A 13,323-nucleotide genomic window follows, 5' to 3' on the forward strand; every position below is an offset into this window, starting at 1 on the left:
TGAGCAGGTGGCTATGAAAATGCAAGGGAGGATGACTATGACTTGAAGTGAAGCACAGTCAGTAAGACTTCCTCTTTTTCTCCTCCTCAATGTGGCTTCCAGAGGGCTGGGGCTGGATAGTCTTCATTGTTGACACTGCAGATTTTAGAACGGTATCTGGCATGTAGCTATTGTCCATAAACATTTTTAGAAGTCATGAATTAATTAGACCTGTGTGTAGGAAAGTAAAAGGGGTTGACGGGGAATGGATATGAATTGCAGAAGTTTGAGAAGCTGACGTTTATCCTTTGCTTTAAGAAAAAATATTTTATCTACCATGATAAAGTTTGCCAAAGGGGACTGCCTTGAAGAGTAATGAACAGATAATACGTATGACCTTCTGCTCTTATTAACTCATAAACGTTATTTCTGCGTTAGCATCCAACTCTAAATTGCTTGTGATATTTTTGGAGCATCAATTTATATCACTTGTGTGTTTCAACTTACCTGGTATCCACAATACCATGTGGACCGATTGGGTCAATGGGCCGATATAGCCAAACATGGACAATAATGTTTGCGTATCACTTGGATCAGATGATAATCTAATTCGTGGGGTTATGGTACAATCCTAAAAGGCTTACAAAGATACTATGCAGACAAGAGAACTCCTTTTATCTTGAAAAGTACTGCAGCCCTGATAATGTTCATTTTTATGATGTAAATTTTCAACTGCTTAAAAAAAGATGCATGAAATATTAGCTTGAATATACAAATAGAAATAAATATAGCTTAGGTATAGGAATAAATGCTATGTGAAATGCAGCAAATTATTATTCTTTAGAGTGATGAGAAAACTTAGCATTCCTGAAGTCTGATCTTCTCCCTTCCACAAAACTTTTACCTCTGAACCACAACAGGAAAATTCCACTTGATATGAATGTAATTTGGTTTTTTCCTTAGTAAAGAAGCATTAGAATTGAGACTGACAACTACCAAATACATTATCATCACACTTTAAAGGCTATTTGGACATGAGGGGATGGGTTGTGTGTTCAAATAGCCCTGTACCTCCTCGTCTAGCCTCATGATTATATTGAATGACAATTTTTTATTAAAGTCTCTGAGCCCATCAGCTTATACAGATGTTAACTTAATGATATTTTGTGACCAGAAAAACCACAGGGCCAAAAGTCGATAGTTTAAAGCATAATTCACAAATGCATATGCTTTTATTCGATAATCTACATAAGTCAGACTAAAATATTATTACAGTGAATAACCTCCAGTTTTACTCGGTTTTCCAACATAGAAAAATGAATTGCGCAGATGTTTTCCCTAACACACACACACACACACACACACACACACACACACACACACGAGAAAGACATTGCTGATTACTTTTTGCACTTTTAATGAGGCTGGAGACTTAACAACCTAGTTTTAATTCTTACTGTATGTCTCCAAAGGATCCTGCTAAACAAGAGGAACCTGCATTGACTTAAGTAAAGTTAATTAAAATTCTTGAGGTCAATGAGATTAATTGAGCTAAGAAAATAATACCTAGTGTCCAGTGAAGCACACAGTGAAATAGTGAGATAATCAGCAAGAGAAAGTCTCCTTTGCCTTGCCCTTTCAGAATAATATGCTCTTGCTCTTTTTTATGTGAAAGCTATTGCAGTGGAAAAAATTTCCCTCCATTTGTGAAATCCTTGGGGTGAGGGTAATGGCAATAGAAAGAGGAAAGAAAAAGAAAATATCCTAAAGAAAGAGGGGCCTTCACAGTAGAAAAAAAGAAGCATGTCTCCATGGATTGGATGGGCTGTCGTGATATGTTTTATCTCTAAACCCACTGCACGGGGAGGCACAGAATTCCTTGCAAGGTCTTGCTTCCCAGGGTTGGTGTTCTGGTTTCCACGTAATTGTATAGGTGAGAATGTTACCATAGCATGAGTAATAGAACTGATCATATCAGAAAATGAGGACTAGCTAGGACACAACTCAAACAGAAGTGAGAGCTTGTTGGGATATTTGGGGGATTTTGTTTGGTTTTGTTTCACTACCCAATGTAGATTTTTTCAGTTGTAGTGTGCAAAACATAATAATAAAGATTTAAATCACACAACTCAAAGCCATCCAAAGGTCATGTAAAACACTTTCTGCCTTTCATGGGAAAACGCTGGGCATTTGGTGAGATATAGTAATGGCGAGCTCCGTTTACACATTTAATGTTGAAAAAGTTGGCAGGTTGAGATGGTCCCTCAGTCCCTGGGTTGGAGGACTGCTCCCGGAGATGGAGCACAGTGTCTGCCTCATGATTATGGACACATAACTGAGAAATGGCAGATCTTTGTAGCTCAGTATGATGCATTTCAGCACAGGAACTAAAACCTACAGCGTGACCAAGAGGCAGTCATTATGAAATACTCCACTGCAAGTCCAGGAAAATATATGTGTTGAAATGAAGTGTATTCACCCTTTTAACAAGAGCATTGCCAATCTAGAATCAGAGTGTTGCACGAGAGCAGGAAGTATAAATTATAACAAAAGGCAAGAAGCCATACTGTGTTTACTCACTAAAACATGAATCCGTATGTTACCCTGCTTTTCAAGGCTTCAATTTTGTTTTGAAAATGGCTGGATAAATTTGCCTAATATTCCCAGAGATCTGTCTTCAGCCTCCACAGCATAGAATACTTGTCAATCATTCACTTACTGTTACTAAATACTTACACAGCATTAAGATCTGGTATTTTTAAGATATGGTATGAGATGGAATTCTACCATCAAGGCATTCAAAATTAGTGTATGTATAACGCATGCCCATGTGCATGCACACACACACGAACACACACACACACAGAAAACCAGCAACGCAGAAGATATCAAAAGGTTTTTTTTTTTTTTTTTAGTCAGTGACAATAAACAATACAGAAAATAAACATTATAGTGTTTAGAAGTGGAGGACACATAAGTTGCTAATAGTCAAGGAGAGTATTTTTGGAGATTAAGAGTAAATTTAGGAAAATTAGAAATGTGATGATCCCAACCAAGATGGCAGAGTAGAAGGACGTGTTCTCACCCCCTCTTCTGAGAACACCAGAATCACAACTAGCTGCTGGACAGTCATCAACAGGAAGACACTGGAACTCACCAAAAAAGATACCCCACATCCAAAGACAAAGGAGAAGCCACAGTGAGACGGCAGGAGGGGCTCAATCACAGTAAAATCAAATCCCATAACTGCTGGGTGAGTGACTCACAGACTGGAGAACAATTTTACCACAGAAATCCGCCCACTGGAGTGAAGGTTCTGAGCCCCACGTCAGGCTTCCCAACCTGGGGGTCCAGCAACAGGAGGAGGAATTTCTAGAGAATCAGACTTTGAAGGCTAGTGGGATTTGATTGCAGGACTTCCACAGGACTGGGGGAAACAGAGACTCCACTCTTGGAGGGCACACACAAAGTAGTGTGCACATCGGGACCCAGGGGAAGGAGCAGTGACCCCATAGGAGACTGAACCAGACCTACCTGCTAGTGTTGGAGGGTCTTCTACAGAGGCGGGGGGTGGCTCTGTCTCACCGTGAGAACAAGGACACTGGCAGCAGAAGTTCTGGGAAGTACTCCTTGGCGTGAGCCCTCCCAGAGTCTGCCATTAGCCACACCAAAGAGCCCGGGTAGGCTCCAGTGTTGGGTCACCTCAGGCCAAACACCCAACAGGGAGGGAGCCCAGCCCCACCCATCAGTAGTCAAGAGAATTAAAGTTTTACTGAGCTCTGCCCACCAGAGCAACAGCCAGCTCTACCCCCCACCAGTCCCTCCCATCAGGAGACTTCCACAAGCCTCTTAGATAGCCTCATCCACCAGAGAGCAGACAGCAGAAGCAAGAAGAACTACAATGCTGCAGCCTGTGGAACAAAAACCACATTCACAGAAAGACAGACAAGATGAAAAGGCAGAGGGCTATGTACCAGATGAGGGAACAAGATAAAACCCCAGAAAAACAACTAAATGAAGTGGAGATAGGCAAACTTCCAGAAAAAGAATTCAGAATAATGGTAGTGAAGATGATCCAGGACCTCGGAAAAACAATGGAGGCAAAGATCGAGAAGATGCAAGAAATGTTTAACAAAGACCTAGAAGAATTAAAGAACAAACAAACAGAGATGAACAATACAATGACTGAAATGAAAACTACACTAAAAGGAATCAATGGCAGAATAGCTGAGGCAGAAGAATGGATAAGTGACCTGGAAGACAGAATGGTGGAATTCACTGCTGCGGAACAGAATAAAGATAGAAGAATGAAAAGAAATGAAGACAGCCTAAGAGACCTCTGGGACAACAATGAGGTATCACTTCACACCAGTTAGAATGGGCATCATCAGAAAATCTACAAACAACAAATGCTGGAGAGGGTGTGGAGAAAAGGGAACCCTCTTGCACTGTTGGTGGGAATGTTAATTGACACAGCCACTATGGAGAACAGTATGGAGGTTACTTAAAAAAATAAAAATAGAATTACCATATGATCCAGCAATCCCACTACTGGGCATATACCCAAAGAAAACCATAATTCAAAAAGACACATGCACCCCAATGTTCATTGCAGCACTATTTACAATAGCCAGGTCATGGAAGCAACCTAAATGCCCATTGACCGACGAATGGATAGAGAAGTTGTGATACAGATATACAATGGAATATTACTCAGCCATTAAAAGGAATGAAATTGGGTCATTTGTTGAGACGTGGATGGATCTAGAGACTCTCATACAGAGTGAAGTAAGTCAGAAAGAGAAAAACAAGTATCATATATTAACTCATATATGTGGAGCCTAGAAAAATGGTACAGGTGAACTGGTTTGCAGGGCAGAAGTTGAGACACAGATGTAGAGAACAAACGTATGGACGCCAAGGGGGGAAAGCGGCGGGGCGGTGGGGATGGTGGTGTGATGAATTGGGCGATTGGGATTGACATGTATATACTGATGTGTATAGAATTGATGACTGATAAGAACCTGCTGTATAAAAAAATAAATAAAATTCAAAAAAAAAGAAAAGTCAGATGAGAGGTTGGGGTAAATGACTTTTCAAACCAATTTTAACCCTACAGTTCTGATTCTCATTTTTTAATTTATCTTTTATTGGCATGTACGTTATCTCAGGAGTATAGATAGGACTATATACAAAAAATAAATGTAATTTTGAAACGTTGTATGCAGATATATTTTAATTGAATCATAAAAAAAAGAAAAACAAAGAAATGTGATGATCCTGGGAGAGGTAGACAGCATGTAAATAGAAGGGAGGAGGAAGTTGAACCTCTAATGAAAAGGTCAACATTATTGGGAAAGAAATGAACAAAAAGACAGTTTCACTCCTAAGAGAATATTTGGCACCTATCAGACCAGGATCACATTTCAGGAAAGCCCTCAGTTCCTGGTCTCTATAAAAGCAGTGTAACCTGAGCTTGACCTTTGCCATTGAGGGTATGGTACCGTTTCTCACTTGTCGATCTAGAAGAACACAGGTAGAGACAGGGCACCATGTCACGAAGAGTTGACATTGTGCCCAGTGAATATTTATTGTGAGTGCTGTTAATAAAGTATAAATTGAAAAGTAGGCAATATCAGTTCCCCAAAAGAGATTAACACCACACACACACACACACACACAACAAAAACCAAGAGACACAAGAACACTTTGGGAGGTGTTGGATATGTCTATTACCTTGATTGTGGAGATGGTATCACAGGTGTTTGCATATGTCCAAATTCATCAAATTATGCACATTAAATAGGTGCAGTTCTTTCTGTATCAGTTCTACCTCAAGGTATATCTAAAACATTTTTAAAAAAAGAGATTAACACCTACTGCTAATTGAAACGAACAAAGTCCCTGCAGAAAAAGCCACCCTCCCAGAACACCTGAAACCAAACCAGCACCGCAAGCATTTCTGAGCTATTTGTGGATGTCTGAGTGAGTGTGTCCTAGCTGGGTCCCTGCACCCCCAAGCCCTGCTGCCCCGCTGAGCACACAGGAAAATGACATTCCTCACGTTGTACTTTCATTTCCAGCTAGATACCAGGAGAGATTGGAGAGGAGATAGAATAAATAGCAGTTCAATTTAATTTCAGGAGCTTTCAGGGTACGAACAAAGGACTTGGGAATGAGTTTAGTGTTTTTTGCTAGTTCTACTAAAGTATGACATAAATTTTCCTTACCAGATTATCTTTTTTAAATAATCCTATTTCCTCTAAAGACACTCTTTTTTCTTTCTATTTTTAGGTTCATTGAATTCATCTATTTGATAGACAATTTTTTGTATGTATTAAGGATGATTAATAATAATGCCACTAATAATTTATTGATAATCAATACTTTATTAAATTACTAATAATTTAATTTATTTAATCCATGTGATTTTGGATCCATTACTTATTCTTTCAGCACCTCAGTTTATCATCTGAAAATGAAGATTATAATGCCTTTCACTGCGGTCCTTAGGAATAAATGAAAGAATGTGGGAAAAGCACTTCACTCACCACTGACTATCCATTACCAAAGTTCATGCTATCAGGCTTTGTACACACTGTATCTCTGTACTTTATAAGAAATTTATAGGAAACAGAATTTTAAAATGCAAATATAAGTTGTAGAGTGCTTTCCTGTTTTTCCTCTTAGCATATCACTGTTTTATAAGATAATAAATGTGGATTTTAGCCCCCTGCACTCATAAAAATAAGCAGATAAGCATGCATATGAAAACAAAAACTTGGGCTTCCCTGGTGGCGCAGTGGTTGGGAGGGCGCCTGCCGATGCAGGGGACGCGGGTTCGTGCCCCGATCCGAGAAGATCCCATGTGCCGCGGAGCGGCTGGGCCCGTGAGCCATGGCCGCTGAGCCTGTGCGTCGCGAGCCTGTGCTCCACAACGGGAGAGGCCACAGCAGTGAGAGGCCCGTATACCGCAAAAAACAAAAACAAAAACTTGCTTGCCATTTTCTGAGACTTTAGTTCTTCCAAGTGATTATGAATCCACTGACTACTTTCCTCCCAAGTCTGAACATTACATTATCAGCAAAATAGCAGAATTGAAATGTTTCTCTTGTTAATGCTTGTTAGTGTGTTTGTTATTTGCAAACAAACATACTATTCTCATGTCTTGCTTATTCTAACTCATCAATTTACATGTTCTAAAAAGACACCTGCCAATACTTCAGTATTCTAAAATCATGCTAATTATCAAATATGTATATTATTTTCAGTGGTCTTCACTGTTTTTTGTTTCCCAGTATATCCATATGTTGCCTTGTACAATATCACTGAATTGATGTATTACCCTGGATAAAACACTTTTCAAAAAATATATCAGATTTGTCCACTCTGAAAAAAATCAAATGTTATTTGAATTCATGCAATGGGGAGAAATTCACTTAGGATTTGTCTTTCGTTGGTTTCAGCGATTGCTATTCCTTTCCTGGTCTAGTGAAAACTATTTTGGTCTCTGGATCAAGAGAGATGAAGTCTGTTTTGTGCTCTGCCTCTGGCTCTGAGCCCTTGGGCAAGTAGCTTCTCCTCCTGGGTCTTTCTTCCCACGTCTATAAAAGGAACAACAGGGTCTCAGTGTTTTCAGTTCTGACATCCTATGGTTCTAGGCTAAACCACTTACCTTCTCCAGGAAATGTTGATCTGGTCTCTTCACATTGGCAGATGTCCGGAATCTACTCGGCCGGAAACAGTACGCCCTTGCCAGCTCCCGTGCAAAAAAGACTGTCTTGTGACCGCCTTCAGCGAGTGGACGCCCTGCCCGAGGCTGTGCCAACCAGGTAGGTGGATGCTATTTTCTTAGCGTTTTCTTTCCTTCCTGATCTCCTGAACGCCTCTCCCCCTGCTAAATAAGCGAGAGATGGTGGTACGGGGGCTCCCTTGTTTTCCATTTGTGTGTCACCCTGGGAGCAAAGTTTGTAACATTTGTAAATGAAGTCTTGGATTTCCAGATCCATTAAGATTTGGCAGGGAAAACATATTACATGCCATTATTTTACAGGTGTGCGTTGTAGGGGTCCTCATGTTCTATTAACCCTGTTGTGGCATTTTGAACAGCCATTCAAACGTGGTTCCTTATAAAGCATGAATACCATCACAGTTCCTTTGTGGCTCCTGTGTGCTTAAGCCTGACTCCAGGCATCTTCATTAGAATGTAGGGCCTTAAATGCTATATGCACATCACTGATAAATTATATAAGCCTATAGAAGAATAGGGGCCAATACATTAAAAAGTGTTGAACAGGTACAGACATTGGCAATATATGATTTCTATTTCTTTACTCTTAACGGTGATGTTTTATACATCTGGGTGTATTTGGAGTGCTGTGATCCAGGATACTTAATAGCTAAGTCCTAATAAACACACAGGAGAACCTTTGTAAAATTACTGCCTTTCTTAGAACAGGTCTTTTCCCCTACACTTATTTCAGTCCCGTGATGGAGCTAGTCCATGTGGAGATCCCAAAACTCCTAGTCCCGAAGTTCCGTTCTGGCCTAAGACCTAAACTTCATAACTTGGTCCGTTTCCCCTAGTCTGACACCCTAGCCTTGGTCCTATGGCTCATACCACTGCCATAGCAAGAAAAGGCACATCCAGGAAGAGGAAGGATGGAAGAATATCGACCCTAGTGCTCAGAGTAAAATGGGTCTCATCCACACCTCCCTGGCCTTGTCTTGGCTGTCACGTCCTCTCAAGCATGGCCTGGCTCTCACTGTATCTCTGCACTAGCCTCCTGCAAGAAGGGAGAGGGAAGCATGCAGTTCTGCGAAGAGACAACCTGCCACAAAGATTGAGATTACTAACACTTTTCCTCGGAAAATTCCAGCCCTGGGCCTCTAGGATCCCCCAGCTGCTCTTTGACTCCCATATCTTCGTGGCGGTGGCATGACAAGATAGCCACTATTGACACAGATCTGCCTGCCACTTCAAACCACCTCTCAGTGATTGGCAAGGGGGTTATGACAGCTCTTGGAGATGATCATCATCGGTATCTTGTATTTCCGTGATGAGGCACCTGCATAAGGTTTTCTAACTGCCATTTCAACTGTCCTTTGTCAGTGTTAACCGAGTAGCATCCAGTAAACTTTGCTTCTGGATAGAATCAGAACTAAATGTGTGGAATACAAAAGAGCTTTGAAAATACAGTGGAATATTTATCTGATCTTTTGAGGGGTGGAGATAGCAGTCTCTTCCAGAGGTGCTCCAAAACTTATTTTCTTAAATGAAAATTCAAACTGATTGATCTGGATAAACAGGGTTTGTAGAGTAGCCAGGGGAATGTCATTTCCAGACAGAGTAGGACAGAAAAGCTGTGACCTCTATTCTGAACCATTTGAAAGGTAACATCTAGCAGGTTGGCTTTTGAAATTTTAATAGTAATGTACCCGCAAAACATTCAAGCTCTTAAAGATAAACATTGGGAAAATGCAAGAAGATAAAATAAGCTATGATGATGGAGGTTTATTGAAGTTCAGCTATTTCTTTTAGTTTCGTCCTCATAAGAGATTAACATAATTCTTCTGTTAAATGGTTTTAAGAAAGGAAAAGGCTGAATTAAAAAGAATACCCTACTGGCAGCCAGATATTGGTGTTAGAGCTGTCAGGGTCCCCTGACACTTAAGGAGGCATATTAGTTCTGTTGAGCCCATATGCCCCAGTGGCCAGAGATTACTTCAGCTACTGCTATTGCATGCATTCTATATTCGAGAAAATTCTCTCTGCTGCATGAGCATCTTCTCCTAGTGCTGCCTAAGGATGGAGGAATCATAGGGCATGTGAAAGAATTGCTCTTCCAGCAATTTTAGATTTTACTACAACTTCCAGGGATTCAGCTAGTTATTTACATGGTTAGCATTGTAATGAAAATAGTTTTAAGCCTCTGTGGTCTCTTTTTACCTCCAGTTGTTTAAGCCTAGATAATTCTTTTCCCAGCCTGGCAGCCAGCAACCGGGAGGAGCACTGATTCTGTTTTCAGATTTCTTCCAGCTTTCTGCTTCAATACTGTTTACCCTCGTGTTTAGTTTATACTTTGGGACCAATATTTTTTTAAATAACTATGCGTTAATTAGGGGAGGTGGTGTTAGGGAGGAGATTATAGGAGGAAATGGTACCGCTAAATCTATGGTTCTCAAACTTTACTGAGTCTGAATCACCTGGAAGCATTATTAAAATGCAGATGTTCAGCTCCATGACTAGATATTCTGACTCAGTAACTATGGGACGTTTCCAAAAATTTGCGTTGTAAGAAGCTGCCACTGAATGGTGATGTATTTCCTCCCTGAAGATAGAAAAGGATCATCGATCCGTGAACAAGTGCTACTTGAACTCTGGGCATACAGCCTGTTTTTCAGCTTCTTGAATGCCTCATATTCTTCCCGGCTCAAGCATGGTAGAGTATGATGGCTAAGCACAGAGGTGCTGGAGCCAGATGGCCAGGATTTTGAGTCCCAAGTTTAGCTCTGTGACAGTGGCTGCATTACTTAATCTCTCTGTGCCTCAGTTTCCTCAGCTGTGAAACAGAGTTAATAACCACACCTACATATAAGGAAAGTACTTAGAGCCCTCAGTGCCTTGTGGGGTAGGCATGGGGCAGGCAATTCTATCGTCGTTCCAAGCCTTTGCACCTGCCCTGTGTGGTGCTGGAGCTGTGTTCAGCTGCACTTCCTTCTTGGTCCTCCGACCTCTAGATCAGCAGGGACCTGCTATAGCAGCCTTTCCCCAGGAACGTTGTGTTCATCTCCTAGACCGCAGTAGACCCTCCCCATGCACCTTACTAAGTAGGTCATCCCACAGCATCCTGTTGCCTTTGCTAGCGTGTACGTCCACAAGTGCAGGGACCACTTCTGTCATCTTCACCACTAGATCCTCTAAACCCAGCATAGTAAAAGGTATAGTTGTCACTCAATTAATATTTTTTGAATGGACAGATGTCCTGTGAAGAGAGAGAAGAGTGTGGTTTTGAATCCAGGCAGTAGATTCTCTGTTCTCGGGAACATCCTTCAAAAGATACTTTGGGAAATAGTGTTTTAAAGCAGTAGTTGTCAAAATGAAATGCTTTTACAAGTCCCTGGGGGATCTAATTAACATGTACGTTCTAATTCAGTATACCTGGACCTGGAATTAGACCTTTCTACAAGCTCCAAGGTGATAACCTGTATGTTGATTACAAAGCTCCAGGTAGAGGTGGGGTTAGGCATTTTTTAGCAAGGCAATGACATGGTTAAAGTTATAAAGTGAAAAGAGTGGACTAGGGACAGACCAACAGGTGGGGACACAGGTAGATTGGGGTGTGGGGTGGAGTGCAGTGGCTTAACCTAAGCTGAGAGATCAAGAGAAGGATGGGCCTGAGTAGGTGGCAACCTCCACTAATGAGGATGGGGGAACTCTTTTGCACCCGTGGTTTCAGGTTGAGTCATCAAAGTGGAGAAGAGCTTAGACTCCTAGTCCCTAAATTTGGCAGCACAATGGAATCACCTAGAGATTTCTTAAATATCCCAATGCATGGGGCCTACTCCAAGGTATTACGATTTAATAGGTTTTTGGTATGACCAGAGAATCACTTGATTATGTGAATCCCAAACCAAATCCATTCTAAACCTCTCAGAAAGCCAAGGTGGTTTCCCAGGGGCGGAGTGTACCAGGAGTGATTTGTGTGTCAGTAATGGGTGAGTTCCATGAGGTTTTATTTGCTTCTGGCTGTGTTCATGATCTAAATATCCTTACAACTTAAAAGTATTCTCAAGCCATGAACAATCTCTAGCTAGTGGCTAGCCTTGCTTCCTGTCTTCTTGTTCCTGTTCATCTGAGTCTCTCCTTAAAGGATGAATGGTGGTCCCACATTCTTCGAAGCAAATCAAATAACTATCAAGCTGTGGCGCTCCTGTGGACTCTCCACATTTTAAGTCCCAGCAAAAAATTAGCCAAATGATCAAGAACCATTCTTTGGTGATGTTCTTACTAATTTCTCTATTCTTCCTTCAGCCTATAACGCAAATATTTGCATAACTACTCAGTACCGTTTGCCTAATAATAACTACAGTTTGTTCATTGTAGAGGTAGCCCCATGGAGTTTTTTCAATACACAGATGCCTCACCTCATCCCATGTTAGAATCTCTTCACGTTGAAGGGAACTTTGCAGTATTAAAACTCACCATAAGTGACTCTTATACGTGGGCAGGGATGAGACACGCTCATTTAGTGCTTTATCCTTTCAGGGTATCTTCAAATACATTTATCAATTATCATTGATAATTGTTTGCCTGGGTAGTATTGGAAATTAATTATCTTGGCCACTGATCTCATAACTATCCCATTTAATGTTTTTACTTTAAAGTCACAAATCAGTACTGATTTTCCAAGATTTCTCTCAAGCTACCTTTAAAGGGGCTCACTTTATATTTTCAACATTTAATAATACAAATTTCAGACATCTACATAAATTAATATAATGCTAATATAAAATATTACTGATTAATAGAATGCAACCGTCACCAAGTAAAAATTACCATCAGCTCATGGCCACCCTTGTTTTACTGTTATCCCCCTTTTTACTGCCAGTGGCTAATTTTGTCATGATGCCCAGATGTGTATATCACTTCCATGGAAGGGAAAAATATGTAAGAGGTAAAGTTATTAGACACTTGAGTAGATAAAATGTGGCATATTCAAAATAGGTCTTCCTGTAAATTCCTAGAAACCATGGAGCTAATGATTAATTATTTATCAGTCTTAATAATTTAAGGCTGAGGGAGCTCCTTTAACTTTCATCTCTAAGAGGCCTGCTAGCGAGCAGTGTCATGGTAATAGGAAGGCCGAAGGCAAACTACTGCTGGGAATTGCTAGGCAACTTTATTTGGTGGGATCCTTTGCTCCTGCATCAAACCTCCTGGAGTTACGTCTTGAGTTTCCAGTGTCAAAGACAGTCATGTTTTTTTAATGTCCAGGTGGTGTACTATTTAGTGGTTAAGAACACGGCACCTCAAGTTAGACTTCCTTGGTTCAAATCCGATCTTTGCTGTACAAGTCGTATTAGATGCACTTTAAACTTTGTTGTGTTTCAGTTTTCTCCTTTCTAAAATGAGATAATATTGGCACCCAATTCATAGGATTAAATGAGAATAGGACACGTGGCAGCAATTTTGATGATGATGATGATGATGATGTAAGTTCCTTAAGACTGGGGAACTTGTCTTTTATTTTGTTGCTATCCTGCATTATCTAGTCATCCATGTGCTGGTATAATGCACTTGTTTCCATGTCTGTATTTTTCTTAGATTATAAAATCTAGAAG

General features: G+C 40.6%; 1 protein-coding gene across 1 annotated transcript in view; it reads left to right on the forward strand.

The window, feature by feature from the left end:
- THSD7B (thrombospondin type 1 domain containing 7B) overlaps positions 1–13,323 on the forward strand; it is a 1,185,627-nt gene that overhangs the window by 777,454 nt on the left and 394,850 nt on the right. Inside the window, exon 14 of the mRNA XM_079925246.1 lies at positions 7,696–7,811. Coding sequence (XP_079781372.1) covers positions 7,696–7,811 — 116 coding nt within the window. The remainder of the gene's footprint in view (positions 1–7,695; positions 7,812–13,323) is intronic.

The sequence above is a fragment of the Stenella coeruleoalba genome (genome assembly GCF_951394435.1).
Source record: "Stenella coeruleoalba genome assembly, chromosome: 6".
NCBI lineage: Eukaryota > Metazoa > Chordata > Mammalia > Artiodactyla > Delphinidae > Stenella > Stenella coeruleoalba.